Source organism: Ictalurus punctatus, chromosome 19 (genome assembly GCF_001660625.3).
Source record: "Ictalurus punctatus breed USDA103 chromosome 19, Coco_2.0, whole genome shotgun sequence".
Taxonomy (NCBI): domain Eukaryota; kingdom Metazoa; phylum Chordata; class Actinopteri; order Siluriformes; family Ictaluridae; genus Ictalurus; species Ictalurus punctatus.
In genome coordinates, this window is record NC_030434.2 from 22259292 (window position 1) to 22283675 (window position 24384).

At 42.2% G+C, this 24384-nt stretch overlaps 1 protein-coding gene across 2 annotated transcripts in view; it reads left to right on the forward strand.

Moving 5' to 3' along the window:
- Positions 1-24384, forward strand: part of chchd3a (coiled-coil-helix-coiled-coil-helix domain containing 3a) — an 86420-nt gene that overhangs the window by 17474 nt on the left and 44562 nt on the right. For both annotated transcript variants that reach the window (XM_017493650.3, NM_001200530.1), the window contains 2 exon segments: positions 2222-2315; positions 16203-16356. In XM_017493650.3, the coding sequence (XP_017349139.1) occupies positions 2222-2315; positions 16203-16356 (248 nt within the window).

The following is a 24384-nucleotide window of genomic DNA, read 5'->3' on the forward strand; positions in this document are numbered from 1 at the left end:
CACACACACACACACACACACACACACACACACACACACATATCGCAGTGTTGTTGAATACTTGAATCTGATTGGTCAGAAGTTGTAGTAATTTCAAAAGGAAATCTGAACCAGACAGTAAAACAGATCAGCTTTAGGTTGTAGTTAATGTTTCTTTATTTTTATTATTTTTTTATGAATTGGGTTTGCAGTCAGTGTTGTAGTCGTACAGAAAAACCCAGGATTCTCTCAGAAAACATGACCATGATGTGATTTATTGCGAGACTGAAGCTCAACACCTCTGAGAGCTCGTAAGGGGAGAAAGCAACAGGTGATGTGTAGAATATTGCAGCGTGAAAACGCTGACACTGGAGGCGTTTCTCTCTCTCTCTCTCTCTCTCCTGTCTTTCCTCAGCCTCCATTAGCTGTTCCTCGGGTTTATATTAGAAGGGTGCTGACTCCACCATGACTTTGTAGCAGTAATAAGTGTCAAAAGTGTCACAGTATGTCTCTGTCTCTCGCTGTCTCACCGACTAATCTCTTTTTCTGGACGTGCCTGGAATTGGGGCGAAGTGTTCTGCGTTGAGCCATCAGGAGCACATTTGAGAAGAGTTACTTTTCTCAGCTCTCCATCTGGTGCTTTGTCTTTTTTTTTTTTTTTCTTCTTCTTCTTCTTTCGATCTTTTTTGATGGTGTTTCTGAACCTTTTTTTTTTTTTTTTTCCTCCATGTTTTGTTTTCCCAAACAGATTAAATCTCCATCTGTTGCGGCACTCATGAATTATTAAAATCATGGACCTGTTTATTTCTGAAGATTTGCCTGCAGTTTGCTGCACTGGTTGACGCCGTGTTACTGATATAAATGACGTCATAACAACTCTGTGTGGTTTTGAGCCGATGGAACACGCTGAGGGTTTATTATAGCAGGACACTTTATACCAGGGGTGTCCGATCTTATCCGGAAAGGGCCGGTGTGGGTGCGGGGTTTCACGCCAACCAAGCAGGAGCCACGCCTCACTCCACCTGTTTAATCAGTCGATCTTGGCTTTCAGTAGACTCAGGTGTGGCTTCTGCTTGGTTGGAATGAAAACCCGCACCCACACCGGCCCTTTCCGGTGATCGGACACCCCTGGTTTATACGTTTTGGTGCTTTTCTGCTGTGAAATTTACCGAGGTCAACTCCCTTTAGCTGTACTATAGTCGAGTCTAGGGTTTTAGAGTGTAGGGTTTTCTGGGTGATGATTGGGGTGGAACTATCTGGAACTGCAAACGGCTAGTACAGCTTAACTTCCTACCCGTGTTTATCCCCCATTAAACCACACGTCGTCGTTTGTGGGCGTGGCTTGTTCAGCTTTTAGCTGAAGTTCTGATGCGAGTCGTTACTAGCCAAAATGTACGCATTCTACTGTAATACTCGTTCGGACAGCTGTACAATCTTTGTTTAACATGTATTGTGTTGTGCCTTTTTCTTACATTTTGAGCACCAGATGTGGTTTACTGGCTGCTAAATACAGACAAGATGTGGGAGTAAAAACCGCAGCTTGCCATCTGACCGAGAAATTGGAAAGCGCAAACCTCAAGACCTTCCCGTGCGTGGGAAGCTGTAATGACCGTCGCGTACAAGCACCGACACCGGAGACTCCTTCCAAGAAGTGTGTTCAATAAACATTTCCTTACATGGCTTCTCCATAGCAACAATAATTTAAAAAAACAACAACAAACAACTTATCATTTATTTTAATACTTATAGAGATCTTGAAGTTGTTACTGTACACATTATTATAAATGTTACATTTTAAACATAAAATTTTTTATCCATTTACAGTCACGTTTTAATATTAGTCTCAAGTGAGTTCCTGTTCTTACTTATGCTATAGCAGCTATAAACTGAGAGCTCGTTCCCTCTCTTGAACTTAATTAACCCCCCCCCCATCATGAATGCTTTCACCAGGCGGAATCGAGGTATATGTTTGCAGCCTAGCAGACATGTGAGACGTCGCGAGAGTCCGTGGTGTGTGTTTGTGTGTTTTGAAAGAAGTGTAAGCGTAATGAGGTTTTAATGGCAGCGCGGTCGTCAGCGCGAGGCTGTTCCGTCGCCTCGAGTCGAACTGCACTACGGCGTGTTTTTTCTTTTCTCACAGTTGCCATAACCACGGTCGCATATTTCCAAATCAGATTTATTTACCGCCTTTGTCCCTTTGTGCTCACAAACAGCTGTTTCTTTTGTCCTCTCCTCACTGCAGCGGATGACTCAGAGCTGAGACGGAAGATCACTGAAGAAGTGCAGAAAGGTCTGGAAGAGGAGAGGAGCAAGAAGCAATACGAGATCAATCAGTGGTAAACGTGTACACACACACACACGCACACGAGTGAGAGAGAAAAATGCATTACGGTTATGATGTGCTCGGACTAAACGCTAAATATAGTTTTACTTCACTGACTTTTCTTCCTCGTAGAAGTTTTGCGCGTATTATATCCGGAGTTTAAATGCAATTTGGACTTTGGAACGGGACGACAGAGACAAATCACCTTTACACAGATTAAAATGTTATATCTTAGCGCTGGTCAAATTGGGACACAGATGTAGCTGTAATCTCCCTGGACTCCTTCACCTCTTTTCCGTTCTCCATTGCACTTCTCTCCCCCCCCCCCCCCCAAATCTATTAATCATTGGAGAGCGACTCAGCCCGGGTGTAATTTCCTCCTTTCTGATGGTGAGATCAATTAACTTCCTCTTCCACCAGGGCTCTCTAATTCAAAGTTTGACCAGTCAAGAAAGATCGTACCGCTGTACACGGACCGTCTGGTTTAATAGGAACACCTGTGCTGTACGTCTGCTCGTCCAGCCAGTCAAGTGCAAAATACAGGTCCGTTAACGTTCTCCTCAAACATTAGAGTGCGAGCGTGATCTCTGTGACTTAGTCGGTGCCGGACGGACTGGTCGTTCGAGTATTTCAGGAAATCTCCTTGGATTTCCGCGCCCAAGTCTGAAACGCTCTCGAGGTTATACAGAATGGTGCGGAAAACAAAAAACACGACCCCGTCGACGAGAGGGTTCGGAGTAGAATGGTCCGAAGGTTACGGAAACTCGATTGACCGTCTCTTAACGGTGAGCAGAAAAGCATCTCCGAACACATGGGGCCTTAAGGCAGGAGAGCTGTAACAGCAGAAGTGTAGCGCTGCCAGCCATGAACAGGAATCTGAGGCTGCAGTGGGAACAGGCGCACTCAAAACTGGACAGGTTTCAGTAAGCCTTTCTTAAATTGGAAGTACTCATCGCAATCGCGACACGCCAAATGATCAAGTGCCCTGGCTGTATTTCTCAGATAAATGACAATAACGGAAGTCCGTATAAATGCATGCAACTACCTAATCAGTCCTTCCAGGATTTCGCAAAATCGAGCAAAACTTCGCAATATTCACAGCTTGCGATTTTCTTTCAAAATTGCCACAGGTTTTCCGCAGATTTGGGCCAAGACGCATCACGCATCCAGCCAAAGCCCTCTCGGATTCAGTGTAGACTTTTTTTCTTTTTATCCACTGAATGCATAGTAAGTATGTAGGTAAAGTGGAGCTCTTCTCATTGGTCTGGACTCTGAGCGGAATCTGAAAGCGTGTGGTGTTTTATTTATAGCACGTTGAGTTTGATGACAGACGGAGCATTATATCTGTGATCACTTACACGCTACGTGATCTTCCCGGGCATTACATGTCTTTTGGAAAGCTCGAATATATATATATATATATATATATATATATATATATATATATATATATATATATATATATATATATATATATATATATATATATATATATTTGGTTTGACATTACCTCGCTGTTACGGTTTGAAGTCTGCGACGATAAAGGTCAACACCGATACGCCGTCTTTATAGCTGTTACGAGTTCACGTCTGTGCATGTTGAAATGGATGAATTCAGGAAGTCTTATTAGGCGCTGACCCAGGAAATTGCTGGCTTGACTTTTACAGAATATTGAATTCGGTTTTCATAATCGGCTGCGGAGGATTTTATTCCGAGGGTCATACAGACTTTTAGCCAAATTTCCAACGGATGACTGGCCACTTTAAAGAGACCGAGAACGTGAGAACCGGGCCTTACACTCGTCATATCAGGAGATGTTGAACATTTTCCCTTTCATTGGAAACGACAGTGCAGACACACAGTGATTTAGTGTGTAGCGTGAGAAGGGCTGAGTATAGGCAGTGTCGCAGAATTAACAATACGAGAACACTTTGGGGGGGGGGACGACCCCAATTTGGAATAAAGGCAGAAAAAGTGAAAGCATTAGAAGGCATTTCTGCTGATTATACCTTTTAGACACTAACCCATGTAAAAACGCTGCAATCTTCTACTTCTTACGGCGTTCGTGTTAACGCGGGCATTAAATAACATCCTGAATAAATAAATAACACATGACACGCCGACTTCCTGCGTCATCCTCTCACGCGCTTGCTCTTTCCTCTCGGCCCTGCGCACGTCCACGCCGCCGCCGAGCCTCAGAAATTAGTATTGACGGCGAGTTTATTTCCTGTCAGCCGTAAAAGCAAATTTAGAGGCCGACCCTGTTGTTTTTACATTGTTGTTGTCGAGGTGGCGGAGGCGAAGTGCTCCGTTCCATCGCCCAGGCAACGGCATTAACCCGAAGTAGACGCTTTATTGACCATGATGTCATGCTTGGAAGGACAGAATCAATATTTCCCTTAATGTTGTCTTCCATTTAGATCTTCATGTCCGGCATTTCGTTCTTTATTTCTGCTCTTTGTCCTTAGGTTTGTGTGTGTGTGTGTGTGTGTGTGTGTGTGTGTGTGTTCTTTAAAGGGCCTTGCCGAGGCTATAGAATCGAATAGGAGGAAATTATTTTCTCGGTTTGGTGCTTCCATCATTGGTGTTGACTCTAATGATGATTTTTGCACTCTGAACTTTAATAGAGAGGTTTTTTTTGTTTTGTTTTTAAACAGGAGAGCGAGTTCTAAAAGCCTGTTATAAAATCTTTGTGTGGGTTTTTTTTTTTTTTTTCCCTTCTCCAAAAATGATATTAGAGATGAGTATTATAAGCCCTATCTGGATTATCTAGAGGTGTGTATGTGGTCCAAGAGAGAGAAACCTTTTCTTTCTTTGATTGTTTACTTTTCTCCACCAGATTATATGATTTATATAGCAAAGTCCCCTGATTTCTTCAAGTAAGAGGAGGAGGAGGGGCGAGGAGAATTTCACCACTACAACTTTATACTGTTTCTCATTTACTGTCATTTCCTTAACCTTTCTTTTTCACTGAACTCCCCCCGTGTTGCGCTTTAGCATGTCAAACTCGTGACGGCACGGGACGGGTACTACAAAGTTTTATCACACGATGCGTTCAAGATTTTCAGTGGATAGTTTCCAAGACCCCCAGCGGATGCCTGAAACCAATGATGGTAGCAAACTCTCTCTCTCTCTCTCCCTCTCTCTCTCTCTCTCTCTCTCTCTATATATATATATATATATATATATATATATATATATATATATATATATATATATATATATATATATATATATATATATATATATATAAAATATATATATACTGTACATATCTATGATGAAGTTTAATTGATAAATTATTATTAATAATATTAACAACAATAACTAATAATAAAATAATAGAGCAACTATAGTAATAACAGTTAAGTGAAAGTGGGTTCTCACGCCCTCTCTTTCTAAAGTACTCACCCTCCTGCTTCTTATTATTATTCGTTCTTCTAATGATGATGTGCTAATCACTTAAAGGAAGCATCTTACGGCTTCTCTTCGGCACGTATGATTCGCCAGCATCTATAGCGCTTCGGGGCCATTATTAAGCAGAATAAGTGTTACTTAAACACAAGCACTGCGATACCATGAGAGTTGATCTGACAACCGAGGCGGCTAATAAGTGACTAACGGCCGGGTCGCGCACGAGATTTCATCACGTCGCTCCGAGTAATGTATTTCTGGAGTTTTCTGTTTATTTTTCTCGGACCGTAGTGAGTGAAACCGCGGGAACGGAACCGGCGAATGCGGGGGGGTTTGACCGCATGTGCATTTTTATGGAAATCCGATCATTCCGATCGTTTAAAACGCTCATGGGTTTGTTTGGTTTTTTCTTCTTCTTCTCCCCCACCCCTCCTTTTTTTTTTCAGGCGTGGACGTTTTTGTAAATCGGTTACATAAATTTTATTTATTTATTTATTTTTTTTAATGACATTTTAAAAGTGTAATCTAATCGCAGTTCAAATGATGGGGAAATTATACATCCTTACGCAGACTGATTCTGAATGACTAAAACAAGTTCCTATATTTTGGGTTGGAATTAAGTCGCCGTGTCCAGGTGACGTGGATGTTGAAAGTGTCCGATGATTGATTAAAAATTTAGGAATACCACGCAATGGACGAGTTCCCCACGTCCTCCCACGTGTTCCCATGACTTCCTTCCTGCGTTCCCAGCGAACTCTGTAAATGTGCTGAGAGAACTAGCTGAAGTTAGTGACAGCTCGCCTGATTAGCTTGAGAATGCGTGACTAGGATTCTACTTTCTCTTTTATAACTTACTATAAGATTTGAGACGTTTGTAAGGCTCTGTCTAATAATATTTTAAGATTTAAGACAGTTTTGTTTCACCAAATTTAGATCAAAGCAGACACGTGTTTTTAAAATCGATCACCGTTTAAAGCTTTTTGTACTTTGGAGTAAAATTCAACCGTATTCGATAGCATGCAAACTAATAAAATGATTCATTTAATAGTTTTATTTATTTGTTCATTTTAAAAAGCAAACTTTTACAGTGTTAGGTTTGAAAACGCACTCGTCGGGAAGTGTTCGTTTTTTTTTTTTTTTTTTTCCCCTTCTGGTTCTTGATCATCTGAGGGAGAAGAACTGCATTAAAAAAAAAATAAATAAAAAATTCAGACACTTTACATTACATTACATTTATTCATTTAGCAGACGCTTTTATCCAAAGAGACTTACAAATGAGGAAATACAAGCAAAGCGATATATCACGCGTAGAACAGTACAAGTAGTGCTACCGTACAAGATCTTTTAATTGAGTTCCAGAAGAAGCAAAGTGCGCAGAGTAGAGTAGAGGTGTAAGTGCCAGAGTAAGTTTTTTTTATTTTATTTCTTTTTTTTTTTTAATTAAATTTTTTATTATGAGTTAGGTGTTCACGGAAGAGGCGGGTCTTCAGCTGTTTTTTGAAGATGGTGGGAGATTCTGCGGTCCGGATTGAAGTTGGAAGTTCATTCCACCACTGAGGAACAGTTAGTGTGAAGGTTCTGGAAAGGGTCCTTGAGCCACGCTGAGTAGGAACTACTAAGTGTCGGTCGTTAACAGATCGCAGATTGCGTGAGGGAACGTGAGCCTTCGGGAGAGAGTTGAGGTAGGAGGTGCAGTTCCAGACAAGATCTTGTAGGTGAGCATCAAGGCCTTGAATTTGATGCGGGAGGCTACAGGAAGCCAGTGGAGGGAGATGAAGAGGGGTGTGACGTGGGTTCTCTTGGGCCGGTTGAAGACGAGGCGTGCTGCTGCATTCTGAATTGTCTGAAGGGGTTTGATGGAGCTGGCCGGGAGACCTGAGAGTAATGCGTTGCAGTAGTCCAGTTGTGAGATAACAAGAGCCTGGACTAGTCCACGTCACCTAGACGCTGCAACTTGATTCTGATTATTCAGTACCATTTTTTTTATTATTATTTAAAATAAAATCCACAAACTGAGTGTTACAAATATAAACTTCAGATTAAAACTTTACACAACTGATTGTCCAAAACAGAAAAGAGCCCAATACACACACACACTCACCCCAGAAAATATATATTATTAATGTAGGACTGGAGTTTAATTGGGTGCTTTTTGTGCATCCATAAAAAAATAATAATAAATAAAAATAATAATAAAAATAATAAAAAATTTATTTTATAGTATTTATGCACTATTTTTTTATGGATGCACAAAAAGCACTGAATTAAACTCCGGTCCTAAATGAATAATAAACTCTTTCACTGCACCTTGTGGTTTCTGTTACTCGCTGTGTTTAGGAATATTATTTTACTTGTGTTTATTTTTGATCAGAGTCTTAATTAGACGTCACAGCTCTTACTCGCGCTCCACTCTGTATCACCGCGTCTACATCGCGCGCGATCAGCAACGCGGCCTCGTTACCAACACATCACTTCCGTTATAATAAACGACAGAATTTACACTGCAAGTGCGCGAGTACACCATACGATGACAAGAAACTTAAATTAAACTAAACCTTTTAAGCAGCCCGCACCAGTTTCCCCGCCCCTTACACACAGTGGAGCATTTTGGATATAAATATAAGTTTGTCCTCGTGCATCGGTTTGATTTCCACGGGGATTAAAATGCGCCCTGTCTTAGAGTTGGAGGTTACACACGCTCTTCCTCAGTCACGTGACGATTTCTCCTCCGTCTGATGGTGACTGGGGTCATGTTGGGAATAAAAGGTAACGCTGACAGAAAGTAAACTGAAGCAAGTCATTATGGGTGTTTGCTAATGCTAGCGTGCGTATGACGTCATGCGCCGTCGTGACTTATACTTCCGGTTAGTAAAAAACCCGCTAGTGTTCTATTTGAGATGATATTAATTTTTTAAAAATCCACACACTAGACAGTAGAGTACGCGGTGCATAGTGTAAGTGTACAGTACTACATTTGGGACACAACTTTAGTATTTACTCTCCGAAGCGTGTTTTCTGAACAGAACTAACGCAATGAGTAAATCTCCCTCTCCCGAGTGCCGCGCGCAGACCGACTGATCCATAATGAGATTCATCGACAACGATTTTCATCATCGATTATTATCCATTTTATCGATTAGTTGTTGCAGCTCAAATTCCAACCCAAATATAGAAACTCGTTGTTGTCATTCTGAATCAGTTTGCGCAAGGATGTATAATTTCTCCATCATTTGAACTGCGATTAGATTACACTTTTAAAATGTAATAAGAAATTCATTGAGGAATGCTTCTCATTTCGAGCCACCAGTAGCACAGCGTTATTACCGCCGTGGGTTCTCGAGATTCGGCCGATTTTTGTGCACCAGATTCAATTTGAGAATTTTCCCTTTATTGTTTAAACCTAAAATGACAAATTAATTCATAATCTATCTTTATTTAGATTTCGTTTTTAGTATGGACTATGAAATTACGAATGATGAAAAACAAGCAATTCACAGTAAATTTATTCTTTTCTTTTTTTTTTTGCAACAAAAGCACCCAAAACTCCTTTGATATAATTGGCTTGAATTCTCACGCAGAGTTCTCTCTCTCTCTCTCTCTCTCTCTCTCTCTCTCTCTCTCTTTTCTCTTCTCCTTTTTCTATTCTTTCTCACTGGTACAGCGCAGTATCTCAGCTTGCTACTGAGCCCACGGTGGTTTATTTATTTTTATTGCTGAAAGCTTCATGAGCATCTTTTAATTGAAACCGTCGAACGTGCAGACGACCTCCTTCTCCTCCCCCTGTCCGTTGCAGTAAAGCGCTATCGAATGGTGATATTTTGGAGGGATATAAGCACCGGAGGAAATGAGATGAGCTGAGCTGGATCATAGTAAGCTTTATGCTCAGGTTCTGGAACTGAAACCTCCAATTCTTAGTGAGCTGCACTAATAGTGAACGTGAACTTGTGTTCGTAAATATCTTCTGACTGTGAATTTGCCATCGGCTACAAAAGAAGAAGGTGGTTTTTAAAATTAATTCATTTGTTAATTTTTAGTCATGATTTCTAAATTTCTTATGGGCAGCGCTAAACTTTTTTAGATTTATTCATCCCAAACCCCCCTTTTTTTAAAAAAAAATTAGTTGGATTATACTTTTAAATATTTTTTTATCAGCTAACATTATTACAGAAGTCTTCACTAGGCTTAATTAGATAGCAGGACACTAACTGCAGTACAGTGTTACTGACCTTTAGGGGCGGATTTTGATGTGAGCTAAGGCGACTTAGTGACATGACACACGCGTATATAATATTTAATATATATTGTATATATTAAATATACAGTGTGTATTGTGTATATACTGTATATGGTTAGAAAAAAAAAAGTTTTTATTAGCGCTAATGGGTCGAAAATTAGTTTAACTTCTTACAAGTGAATTGATGCAAGTGAAGTGCTACTCGCTGCCCAGCCCTGCATGACACGAGTCTGATTTGAAAAGAGAAAACCTTCGTCTCGTAGACTAATCGTTCGTTTGAAACCATGTTCCTTTTCTGCACAAAAGAAGAAGAAGCTTTTATTGGTCACATATATATTACAGCACGGTGAAATTCATTTCTTCACATATCCCAGCTATGATACACAGCGCCCCCTGGTGCAGAGAGGGTTCAGGGCCTTGATCAAGGGCCCAACAGTGGCAGCTTGGCAGTGCTGGGGCTTGAACCCCCGACCTTCCGATCAGTAACCCAGAGACTTAACCGTTGAGGAAAGTTTTCGCAAATCCTAGCTTGTTAGGAAGTTGGGGGTCAGAGTTCAGGGTCAGATATGATACAGCGCCCCTGGAGCATAGAGTTTAGAGCCTTGCTCAAGGGCACCACACGGGCAGCTTGGCGGTACTGGGGCTTGAACTGCCCTTTTTGGCCAGTGTAGCACGATGTAATGCTTTCTGATGGGGCAGGAAAGGTGGATCAATGTGATACAGCTAGAAAATCAAATAAGCCAAGAGCACTCGATACACAGCGGTTAATATGCATGACTCGACGCGAGTACATCCGTGACCACAAACGAATAATTGCAGATCGAAATATTCCAGAAGTGACGTCACGATCCGCAGTGTAATGATATGAAGTGTTCCTTTACTTTCGAGGTTCCCTCGTTGTTCTCTGCGAGTCTTTGTGACGCCGGCATTTTCGTCAAACCATTAAAAACGCCTCATTGTGCTTCGTAACACGATGACACAACTAATCGATAATTAAATTGCGAGTTTTATTCTGTCAGTTAGTTGTTGCAGCACTAAAACGCTGCTGACCTCGCCGCACTAGCACTCATGACCCTGCTTTAACCCCAGAGTAAAGTCCGGCGAGAGACAAGAACGATGAGTGGCGTGTGGATGAGGTATCTACATTTTTTTTTCATATTTGGCGTCTGTTGTGGCTTATTTTGTTGGTTTGGTGCCTGATCGGTGTGCGCTACTGTGGTGGGATTGAAATGGCCTTCAGTACAGTCAATCCTCTGTACGTTCATCCCTCTCTCTCTCTCTCTCTCTCTCTCTCTCTCTCTCTCTCTGACTTCCCAACAGCTTCGTTGACTCATTTCTTCACGATTCTTCTCACATCGTGCCCGATGTCTTTCTCTTCCTCTATGCGATGCCCCTTTTATTTTGTTTTTGTCACCCCACCCCCCCCCCCCACCCCCTTTTTTATTTATTTATTTTTTTTTATTTCTTTGATACCACATGGCTTAAACGCCAGAGGCGTCGTAGAAATTACTTTGATTGATTTTATTTGGCGGTTGTAATATCTGTCTTTTTTTCTCTCTTTTTTTTTTTTTCTTTCGTCCTTTCTTTCTTTATTTATTTTGTTCAGAGCCACTAACCTCACAGCGGCGCAGGCCCGAAACCTCAGCAGCCGCGGGAAGGAGGGCATGCCACGCTCATGCAAAATTCAACATGTGCTTTCTCAGACATTCTTCTTCTCTATGAATATTACATGCATTGTTGAGAAAAGCGTTTGGTGGGTAACTGTTAGGCGAGTGTGGCAGAATCCGTGTAGCGAGCGGTTTGTATTGTGATGTATTGCGGGAGGGAGTTGACAGGAAACAGGACGCCGCATTAATGAAGGAATGAGAGCAAACGGAGGCCAGCGGTGTGTGTGTGTGTGTGAGTGAGTGAGGAGCAATGCAAGATGTGCTCGCACACTCCGGCTTCGATTATCATTTATTTATTTAGTTTTTTTAGTTATAACCTGATGTATTAAACTGATATATTGATGTATTATCTGTCCCTGAAGAACACCATCACATCATATTAACTGTAAAACTTGGTTCTGTTTTCTTTTATTAGTTCGTTTGTTTGTTTATATATAAAATCGACATCGTAATGGAAACTTGACGTCTCTGGAGTTTTCCACCCGATCGTCGATGAGTTGGCCTCGATTGTGTGGCTCCGAACGTCCACGCGAGTGTCACTTTTTGTGTGGTTTGTTTCTTCGTACCAACTTCGTTGGCATATTATCAAAGCAAGCTAACTGTGTACTCGCTATGTATGCTCTCAAACAGGGCTGATCCAGTGATCTCCGGTGCTCCCTTCCAAACTTGATCGACCTGGTCATGTCTCTGTATGCTCAGGGTCCGTCAGCACCGATAGCCATCCTGCTGGGAGACACTAAAGGCGTAAAAGATCTCATTTTTGTTCTAACTCTTCATTCTCTCCAGAGAACACCATCGTTCCTAATCAACCCCTACCGTCTGTCTGAGAAGCTCGGAGCGGAACGTCTAATCGGCAACGAGCAGAACGTCTACCAAAAACACTCGGTCATACTTCCTTCTCTCGACTTCATTTATTTCATTATCGTTAACACCTTTAGACATCCGCTTACGTTACGTACGCTACAGCAAGCTTTTAGACTTCCTGCCAGCTAGCTAGACCGTTGCGGAGTCTTCCATTAGCTCTGATGGCTGAGTACAGCTTTACGGCTATAACGCGGCGACATATTGAAAAGTTTTAAGGTTAGTCGAATAATTCAGACCGGCTTGTTCGCTTTCCGCAGTTAAGACCGGAGAACGCCGTGGCGGCGTAGCCTGTCTCTCAGCCCCGCATTCTTCCTGACGTAAAGAGCTTTTAGTGTAGATTTGCCTCGCTGTCCTTTCCACAAACCTCAGTCCATTAGTTCTCTTTGTGGTTTGACCTTCTGAGTTCAGCTTTTTTAATGGCCTCTGAGTGAAAATGCTAACGCGGTTAGAAGTGAAAGATCTGCTCTGCTTAGCAGATGGGCTTGAATGTACTTTGCGTCATGCGTGGTTAGTCGGTCAGACCGTCCTGTTGTCTTTAACTTCAGACTTTTATCTCAAAATGTCGAATATTCCGAATGAAACGCACAAAGTGGAATGATGCACGTTACACGTACATGAACTCGTAGTAATACACACATGCGTCCCAAACCACTTTCGCACAAAACAGTATTTCAGTAGTCAGGACACTATTGATCACTTTTGAGTGTGCAGTGCAGTTTTGAGACTATTTTTTATTTGTGCGGCGCTTTTAACAACGGACGTTGTCTCGAAGCAGCTTTACAGAAACATATAAACACAGGATAGAGATTTTAAGTGTGTGAGTTTATCCCTATTGAGCGAGCCGGTGGTGACGGTGGTGAGGAAAAACTCCTCTAAGATGATATGAGGACGAAACCTTGAGAGGAACCGGACTCAGAAGGGAACCCGTCCTCATCTGGGTAACGACGGATCGTGTGAGAGTAAAAGAAAGTTCATTATGGTGTTTATATGAAGTCTGTTTGTTGATCTAGTCCACTGTTCACTAAAGGAGACCTGAGTGTAAAACTGCATGTGGTAATTGCAGACCCAAGGCCATCGCAGCAACCGTAGTCCCAGCAACCACAGCGAGAACGTCCGTGTGGAACTGAGGTCCAAAACCATTTCCATGGTACTTCACGCGGTACCATCCTCAGCACTCTACAGGCCGTAGCCTCCAGTTGATGAGAGCTCCATCCGGAGGTAGGGCATCAGGACGGATCAGGCAGGTCCGGAGAGCAGAAAGGGTCAGGATCACTGGCATCTCCATAAATATCATGTGTAGATGGACAGAATCCGAGAGGGAGATAAAGAGAGGGAGAGATTGTCAGGTATGCTTACTATCCCGTAATGGAGAAGACTGTGTACTTTGTGTACAAGAAAGTCTATAAATTTTTCTCTCAGTTAACTAGCTAACATTCACCAAATATGTGAAGCTGGACGTCGTCGTAATGTAGGACCGTGACGATGTATGACTCGTGTGTCTCAAAAAAAAAAAAAAACAACTCTTGGTAGAACCCGAGGGATCTTGTTATTAATTACTGTTCCAGGATTGCCACGGCTCAGGAATACCAGCTTTTATAGCCATTTCTGTGTATTTATTTATATTTATTGGGTTATTTTCGTTCAACTCGTCATAGACTAACGATTTTTTTTTTCCCCACCTAAAGTCACAACAGACTTCAAGCGAAGTTTAATTAACGCAGAATCCACCCTTAAATTGCGAAGTGCGAAGAAGCGTACCCTTGTTTCTCTGTTCTTGCCTCAGTACTTATTTCTTTTATTTATTTATTTTTGCCGGTAAACATTTATTCTCCCTCTCTCACACACACACACACACACACACACACACACACACACATAAGTCATTTTCTACTCCCTCGTTCTTCACACAGCACGTGTCCTTTCCAAACAACCCAAAATATCACACCGTGCCCTTTCTGTATTTATTTACTGAAGTATAGACTGATCTATTACACCGTGTGTGTGTGTGTGTGTGTGTGTTTTCCAGTTTGTGTGTGTATAAATGGCTTAGTGTCTGTAGATCCTCCATCTTGTTTGTATTTACATAGGTGGTATAATTATATTTTAGCTCGTTTGTCCGTCCATCCCTTCCGGCTCCGGCTGTGGTGTTGTTTTTGTTTTGTTTTTTTTTGTTTTGTTTTTTTGTCTTTGGTGGCTGTTTGATTGAAAACAGAGTGCCGCAGATTATAGTTTACATCTTGCCGAGTTTACACTGCAAATCATGCCGCCGGCATGGTGGCTAGACGTTGCTTAGCAACAGACCGAACTTGGAGATGTTTCTAAGAGTTCAGCGGGCTTTTGGAGGACTGTTTAGCACACTGCCGCTTTATGGACGTGAATAAACAAACACAAAGTCGAACTTGTTAATGAAACTTTTTAACTTCCTCTCGCTGTCGGATCTGCCGGAAGTTAAAAATGAAGTACAGTACAAACGGAAAAACCAAAACAAATCGACAACTATTCCAGTTTCCTAGTAAACGGAGTAATCAGAGCAGGTAGTAGTATCCAACACAGCGGATTAAACGACTGTTTATAAACTTGCACGACAAACACGACCCTACGACGTAATAGTTCGTTAACCTTGAGAAAAGGTCGGGTTCCCTATCGAGTCCGGTTGCTCACTCATGCCGTCTTCAGGGAGTTTTTCCTGTTTCAGCCAACGACCGAACCTAAACATAGCCGAGGGTGCCAAAACTTTAATCATGGTTAAAATGCAGAGACATTTGAGTGCAGCTTTTGTTAGAATACCAGCTGTTTACCGCGGATGAATATCAACAGACGTTCTTCGGCATCTACAGCACTGTTGCCGCGCCCTGTGTGGTGAGCTTAAGACATTTGAACTCAACATTGTTGTATATCTCGTCACAAATAAGTAAAGGTATATCGAGATAAACATTCCCGTGGTTTAAAAATAAACAAACGCCAAGCTCACGAAGCTTAGATTGCATGAAACGGTTTTGACATTTCCTCCGACGGCCAGCCGAAAAAGCACATTTGAAAAGGAAACGCGAGTCGCTACGCTCCTGTGGAGTACTGTTTGGTAGTTGTCAGGGCATCGGTGAGCCTTGTGCGCCCTTGACCTTGTATATCGGTGTATGACATTATGTTTCATCCTGTGTAGCGAGCCAAAGCCATTTTGGAATTTGGTCAAACTTAAAGATGTGGTATTTTACCACGAGTAAGAAATGCAAAATGCAGCTAAACAGCAAATATCACTACGGTAAATCTAAAACATTCCATAGCACGATTGGGGGAAAAAACCCCCCAAGAAGACATTTGGAAAGAGAAATAAAGTTAGCAGACGGTCGCTACACTGCTGAAAATCTCTCTGCTGTAATGTTCAGTGGAGCAGTAATTCTAGCCAGAGATGTTATAATGACGGTTTCATTCTAACCAGCCAGTGGTCTGCAGACTGTCTGGCTCCTCCCACATTTCTCCTGATACTTTGTCAAGAAAGTAACCCGAGGTACGGGTCATTAGGTACAGTACAGCTGACTTGGCAGTGGAAACAATGTCAAAATGTGCATTCACGGTTAATTTACCAAACTGCTGTGGAAGAACTCTTGGGTATTTCTTCTTGGGTCTAATGTAGCATTCTTAGAGAGGTAATGGACTGATTATGTCTGACTTTCTTTGCTCTGTAACTTTTTTGTTGTTGTTGTGTTTGTGTGTGTGTGTGTAGGTTGGAGAAGGAGCGTGCCCGGGTGAAGGCGCAGGCCTACGCAGACTCTCAGGCCCATGTACAGGAAGAGGTGAGCAGAATCCTGGCCTCGGAGAGAGCGGCCGCTCTGGACAGGGTCACCGCCGAGGAGGAGCGACTCCGAACTAAGCTCTTAGTGAGTAACTAATCCACCAATAATACACTGACCTCTTCATCAGACTGTTTTCACGCTTGTCGGGTTTTTTCGGACCTGGTGAAGTTCTAACTCCAGCCTGGGAGTCATCTTTTTGATAACGGTGGTCTCGGGGCTCCTTTTATAAGCGAACTGTGGTGAAGCTGTCCGTTCTCAGAGCAACACGCCAAGCAGTGAGATCGGTTCATCTTGTCTGGTTACTTCCTGTTTCAGGTTTCCTGATCGTGGGGAAAGGGGTATTACGGTCAGTGGACGACACAGCATGCCTTAACGATCTGTAAAAGCAGGACTGGAGCTTTATAAATGGCTCACTACTGTACTGCACGATGACATGCAGTGCACCCTGAAAGCGCTGTTCTTCACCGCTTGAGTGTCGGTGAAAGCAAACCTGCGATTATAAGCTCCGCCCACAAACGAGGCCAGAATTGGTCCTGTTTTTGTTTTTTTGTTTTTTCTTTTCTGATTCTCATCTATATTTGTCACGATTTCAAAACGAAGCTTGCGAGTGGATGCTGATGAGCTCGGCTTTGTGACGTAACAAAATCTACTCAGCAATCAAATCCAATATGCAAATTTTTAGAGGAAGGTGTACTTTCTTTATTTAATTAATTAATTGATTAATTCTTCTTATAATTTAAAAAGTAAATAAAAGTCAGCTAGATAGCTACCTCAGTGTATGTTAGGTCAGTGGTTTTCAAAGCGGGGGCCGCCAGTGGGTGCCCGGGGGGCCTCGACAATTTGGTGTGAAAAATAAATTCTCACTCTCAGGCAACCCCACACACATGCACATTCAATTCCTGATGTAATGTAAAGATGTCAGATATAATTATTAATAAAAAAAAAAAGCGGGGGATATATTCAGAAGTCTGTATTTTTAATGTGTTTTTTAAAAAAAAAACATCTCGCGAAAGGGGGGCCTCGGTCAAATGTTAATGCCATTTGGTGGGCCTTGCCCTGGAAAAGTTTGTGAACCCCTGAGTTAGATAACGCAGTTTTGATTTTGGAAGTATATTTTGACAGGCTTGGGTCTGAGATTATGACTCTGCAAACTGAGACTGTGTCTAGAGGATTTCGTGGAGTTTTTATGATCGTTGCAGCCAAAAATGCTCGATTTTGCTGCATTTTTCTTTTCTTTTTTTTGGAAAAATGCCTAAATTTCTGCATTCGTGAAATCCTGGAGGGACTGATTGAGCTTGAGAATAGCGAGAGAGTTTACTAGCGGTTACCCAGTCGGCTGGTGATGTATTAACATTTATAAAATGGCACAGTCGTACAGAACCACTTAACGACTCCCGTAACGAGCGAGCGCCGACCAGCACACAGATGTGTGTGTAAAAATGGAGAGAAACGTCAAAAAACAAATATTTGCCCCGATAGAGATCTTATTTAGCTGTGCAGTTGCAAACCTAATGTCTGCTTCGTGTTACTATTTTTACCGGGCGTTGTGTCCGACGGTTTTTATTTTTCAGACATTTTGAATGTTTAACGGTCAAAAAGCGGTATTTACCAGCTAACTGAAGCACTATGTACATGTACAGTGTAAGAGTGCGATGTAGGAGCGCAGTGGGGTGTAAACACTGGATATAAACAGCAGACTTGAGTGGAATTAAAGTGCAGTAAAACAGTGCAAACAGCAATAAAATGAACAGGATATACACTACAGCGTAGAGTGAATAAGAGAAAAGCACAGAAGAAAGAAAAATCAATAGAAGTAAAGTGCAATAGTTTTGATCTCCACGAGAGCGGAGTACATGTTTGTGAATTTTTCTTTTGATAAAGTTTAAACGGTAAAGACAAATTCACAGCCGCCTTTGCTCATATTGACCAAGGGTGCCAATATTAATGGAGGGCACTGTAAAAGTACTTAATAAATAATGTAATAAACATCCTCATCTTTCCATACATTAAAAAAGAGTGAAGTTGTTTGGAGTGGTTTCACGGCAGGTTGGTTTTTGGAGTGATAACGGCGTTGTATAATAAGTGAATTAGTACAGCTTTTAAATCACAGTCCAGCTTTAATGCCTCGGCTTACGCTATCGTTTCTCTGCCTTACTGAAATTTTTATTATTCCAATTCCGCCATAAAACATTTATTTGTAATATCAATCCATTTCTAACCCGATTTTACATTTAAGCTGTCTCATAAAGCTAAAGAACTTAACCTTCAGCACACCTCTGCAAGTGGATGTGGCTAATTATGGAGCGCAGTGAATAAGATGGAGTGTAATTACACGTTGTGGCTCAGTGCTCCATCACGCCCGTGTAGCCTCGGGCGAGTAGGAGAGCGGCCGTAATGGGCGGGTCATGACGGGTACGGGGTGAAATGTCAGGGTCTCGTTGGCCGACCGCGAGGTCTGATTGGTTGTGTGTGACTGATACCGTGTGCGTCAGGCCCTGAATTTGTCTTAGAAATTGTGTTAATACAGGAAGTCCTGTGTATGTTTAAGCAATATCGCATAAACAAGAGCGCGCTTGGGTCGTGCTGAATATAGGCGTGGCGGTGATTCAGTGTAGGTTTGAGCTGACTGCTGTAGCTAATCACAGTCGTGTCAATACCTATACAGCAGTTCTGTAAGCAGTTCATATTTTTGCACCGCTAGAGGAAATAGATCCCGAATGGAGCCAGAGATATTTACTTTGTCATGGTAAAATTTACTTAAGTTTGTTTTTATTTATTTAGGGGGCCAAGCACTGAAGGTGCACAGGCACCCTTTAGTGATTGTACGTTTTCTTATTTTACCCGTTTCAATACCCTCGTCTGTTTTTTACTCACTGTGTGCTTTTGTGCAGCACTCTAGTCCACACAAATCCATCCATTGTGCCTTCATCAGTGGATGTTCGTGGACGTCCACTTCTCCTCGACGCTTTTAGTCTTTTTGAGCTTAAGACGTTTGGCGACATCGCCGTGTGCGACGTGCTCGCCGTGTTACGTGTTAAAGTCCTCCGCACCCTTGCGGCAGCTTCCCGATCCGGCCGCGAGAATGATTTCTATACGTTCTTCTTTTAGCAAAGGTGTTTTTTAACGGCTACCTGAAACTATGCAGTGGTGGCTGAGTGGTTAAGGCGTTGATCTACTGCTCAGAAGGTCATGAGTTCAAACCCCAGCACTGCCAAGCTGCCATTGTTGGGCCATTGAGCAAGGCCCTTAACCCTCAGTTGCTCAGATGTATGAATGAGATAAACGTAAGTCGCTCTAGATAAGGGCGTCTGCCAAAAATGCCATCAAGGTAAAATATAACATATAAACTAAATATGAATATTTTTGTTAGACATTTTGCTAAAAAGTGTTAATTTCCCCCTATGTATGGAGACTTGTGGGGACATCCTGTCGACTCAGCTTGTTAAGTAATGTGCAGTGGTTAGGACTGTTTTGACCCGGATGAGTGTGCGTCTACAGAGACTGGAGCGTGTTTATAATATTTGGCCTTTATTTGTAGTCTTGTTGTAGGGTTTGCGAGCTTCGTCATTAGAAGGTAACATGACGTCAGCTCTTACGGTTACTTGTGCTAGGAACCCCATATCGTACCTAAAACCCCGGGACACGTGTCTTTGCACAGCGTGTTTTGAAAATGACTGGCATGTCGAGGGCTTCACAAAAAGATGTATTTTTGCGAATGAAAGCTGTAAAATCTGTGAAACTGTCGGGATTTATCGTGGTGTCGTCGTACGGTGAAAGAAGGAGTGGCTGCGAGGAAGAGTGAACCACTGAACGAAGCGGAAATTCATATTAATCACTATGTTTGAAAACGTCTACAGTGAGCTGACCGTCCTGTTTGACACCGCCACCGCGTAACGACCCTAGTTTAACATGTATCTATCAATACTGATCTGAAGTAAAATGTCTTTTAATGTCAAGATTAATTAAATGACCGTGTTTACCGTCCTCTGATTACTTACAAGATTAGTGTTCTCCCCTAGTGACCTTTTTATGAGATTTCCATGGCCAAGTGGAAATAGATCTGCTCGTAAACTGCACTCGAAAGCGTTTACGTACGACTCTAACATACCTGCACGTGTTCCTGTCCCCGGAGAGATTCCTTCCTACACCTCTCAAACAAACGAGTGCAAAAAAATATATATACTACAGGTTTTCTTTGTGTTTTTCTTTCTTTTTCTTATAGAAGACCGAGGCTGACGACGCTTAAATATAATCAATAAACATCAGTATTAATCTAAAAACGCACACAGAGGCGCGTTGGGATCTTTTTATTCGCCGTGTATCGCGCCTGGTAAACACGTTCCTGAGACGAGCGCTTCCTGTATCGGTCGTGACAGGCCGATTATTTTGAACACCGCGTGCCCCGGAGTGTGTGAGCTGTTTACAAAGCTGCTGTATTGATTATATCGCTCATTTCACATGTTCCAGCTCCGTAATATCAAATTGAATCGTTTGGATTAAGACAGTGTGATGATATAATTCCTATCTGCAGGAGTGTGTGTGTGTGTGTGTGTGTGTGTGTGTTTCCAGGCAAACAGCTTTGTGAATTAATGAATCTCACACTCCTTCCCAAAAGCATCTATTCAGCATTGGTACCATGTGCAGATATGAGGGTTTACAGCTTGTTTGGCTGCTTCAGACGTCACCGTGTTGTGTTTTGATCACTCTTAATTCCTAATATTAAGTGTTTTCATGCCTATGAAAGTGTTGATTTAGTCACTGGGTGCGAGTGTTGTACGGTTTAACGATGTTCGGGAGGCCCGAAGTCCGTTAAGTACAGGAGGACGTGCTTTTTTTTTTTTTTTTTTTTCTTTTTTTTTCTTCTCTCTTTTTTTCTGTAAGACCTTGTGTTTCAGTTTCATTTCCTCCAAACACGTGTCAGTCAATAAAATACAGTTATTCTGAGAATGAGAAGTCAGTAACACTAAGGAAACAGGCCACTGCTGCAGATAATTACATGCTCATAAGTGGTGAATGTTTGGGGCGTGTCTCAAACCGACGCTCGACAACGCTGGTACTTTTTATATCGATGGCACCGATTAGTTTCTAAATCAGTAGTTCGCTCGCAGACGGGTAATAAGAGAGTTTTAATTTGGTGTGTAGGTCCGATTCAGTCTGAATCCGACCGACGTCATGTACAGTGACTCTCCTGCTCGAAGTAACAGTCGTCTTCTGGTTTTAAACATTTCAAGACGCGCTCGCCAGACGGTTCTGTGAAACGTGAGGACAGAGCGGCGCTGCTAATAGAGGAAACGTCTGTACTGAGTGCCTGCTCGGAAAAGCATGAGGTCCCGTCCCAGAACCTTCAAACTGACTGTCCGTCGGTGGCGGAATGAACTTCCGACCTCGATCCGGACCGCCGAATCGGTCACTGCTTAACTAACCCCTAACTTGGCAGGAAACCCCTGAAGCACAAGGAGAACACACAAGCTCAGGGTGGAGGTGGGATTCGAACCCCCAACCCCGAAGGTATGATCGCAAACACGCTAACCATGACGCTACCGTTGCCGTCCTTCGACCTTACGTGAACGCTTCCCTGCAAATGCATCTCCAGGACAGGACAGTGTTTTCATTACTGCTGCTCCATGTGTGTTTATGATGCTGATCAAGTGCATGGCTCATGTTTTCAAGGCCATGTATAAAACCTAGAGTATTCGTATATCCTCATTGAAAGAAGAAGGGGGGGTTGTGGGGGGGGGGATTTATGCACCGACATGTTTGGTTGGTTTTTAATGAACGGAAAAGCAGCGTACAGGAGCGCGGTATATGATGCCGATCGATCCCCTTAGCTTTATATCGCAGAATGATGTGGGCTGTAGCACGCTTGTAATTGGAAATTGAAATGAGCTTAAATCGCCTCTAAAACATCAATAAGTGCTTGAAAGTTCTTGCCGGAGGTAATGTGCAGTTCTGCTGTACTCAGCACGCCACGAGTACATGGACCTTTCAGAGATGATTTCGTCCAATCAGGTCGGACTCTTCCTCCGTCTTGAGCCATGAGCTACTTGGGTCAGTGGTTGTATTTAGGCTTGAGAGTTTAACCCACTGATAAACAAACTGTTTAACATATTAAGAGGGGGATTACACAGTGGATACACACACACACACACACACACACACACAAAAAAACAATACTATAGTGTTCCTTGTTGCTGGAGTGAACTTTTGCACTCATAATTTTTAAAATAGTCACTTTGCTGTTGAAACGTTTAGCCTCATTCAAATTGTTGAACTAGAAATGTCCCATTATATACGGTCATGTGCAAAAAAAAAAAAACAAGTACACCCTATGAAAATTGTGGGTTTTTTATTTCATCTTTGGATAAGCAAACATTTGATCCTCTTTGAAACCGTGCCTACTAATAAAGATGATACCGTCTGTGAAATTTACTACAAAATGCCAATTTTATGTGTCGTTTGATAATTTAAAATAACAGTAGAACAGATCAGTCACATGAAAAGTACAAGTAGCCCTACATTTTCACACCTTCAAATCTATAAAATTAGAATCAGGTGTTCGAGATTGGATGCCAGTGATTAGAACCTGCTTAGGGAGTGCAGGTGGAAGCGGTCTTATTTATACCCCTCTCATATCTAGTGTCTGGTGTTCCCTTTGTTACTGAGGTGTGTGGTGTCATCATGCCAAGATCTAAAGAGTTCTATAAGGCCTTCAGAAAAAAAAAGGTTGTGGATACCTTTGAGTCTGGAAAGGGATTTAAAAAGATCTCCATCTACAAATGGTGCAGACTGTCTGATGCAAAAAGAAGTCTTCAGGAACCCCAAAACTTCATCACAGGATCTGCTAGTAAGTCTTGCAACTGTAGGTGTCACAGTGCATGCTTCTACAATCAGAAAGAGATCGCACAAATTTGAGCTGCATGGGAGACGTGCCAGGAAAAAGCCTTTGCAAGACTACAGTTTGGCAATGAGCATATAGATAAAGACCAGGACTTTTGTAATAATGTGCTCTGGACAGACGAATCAAAGATGGAGTTGTTTGGTCACAGTAACAGCAGACATGTTTGGCACAGATCAAAGACAGCTTTTCAGGAGAAGCACCTCATACCAACTGTGACGCACGGTGGGGGAAATGTTACAGTTTGGTGTTGCTTCACTGCCTCAGGGACTGGACGGCTTGCATTCATTGATTCCACTATGAATTCTGCATCATATCAAAGAGTGCTTGAAGATAATGTGAGGCCATCTGTCTGAAAGTTGAAGTTGAACCAAAAACAGGATAATGATCCTCAGCACACTTGCAAATCCACCAAAGAATGGCTCAGAAAGAAGAAACGGAGGGTTATGGAATAGCCTCGTCAAAGCCCGGATTTGAATCCCATTGAAATGTTCTGGAGGGGATTTGAAACGGCCAGAACATGCAAGAAAACCATCAAACATCTTGCGGCTGAAAGAATATCGCATGGTAGAGTGGTCAAAAAATTCCAGCAAGCCGAGGTCAGAGACCGGCGGACAGTTATGCGAAACGCCTACAGGAAGTTATTTCTGCTGAAGGGGCCAATACTAGCTTCTAGAGTGTACTTAAGGGTGTACTTACTTTTTCCTCAGACGAATATCTCATCTATTGATATTCCTGTTGAATAAATGATTGAGAGAGCTCATTTTCCTTGTGATTTTGTTTGAGTACGTCAACTTTTGATCAAAGATGATCAAAGGTTTGCTTCTCCAAATATGTCAAAAAAGCCAACATTTTCCATGGGGTGTACTTATTTTTTCCACACGTCTCTATAGTTTAATACTCTTCTCTTTTAGGCTTGATTGAAGGTGGCGAATCTGACGTTCGTGCTATAATTGATCTGATGCGTTTTGATGTATTGTCACGTTCAAAATAGTTTCTTTTTAAACGCCAGAGCCGAAAAGATAAATGATATTTTGACGGCTCTGTGTATGTCAGTGTGAGAGAGAGAGAGAGAGAGAGAGTTTATTATTTTTTTTCCACCTTCACATCCCAGGAGATATCGATCTTCCCCCTCATCAGGATTCTGGTCCAGCTTTGGCCTGTCGTCTCTCCGTGTCACCTACAATAGAATCTGTGCTCGTGACCGCTCCGCTGCA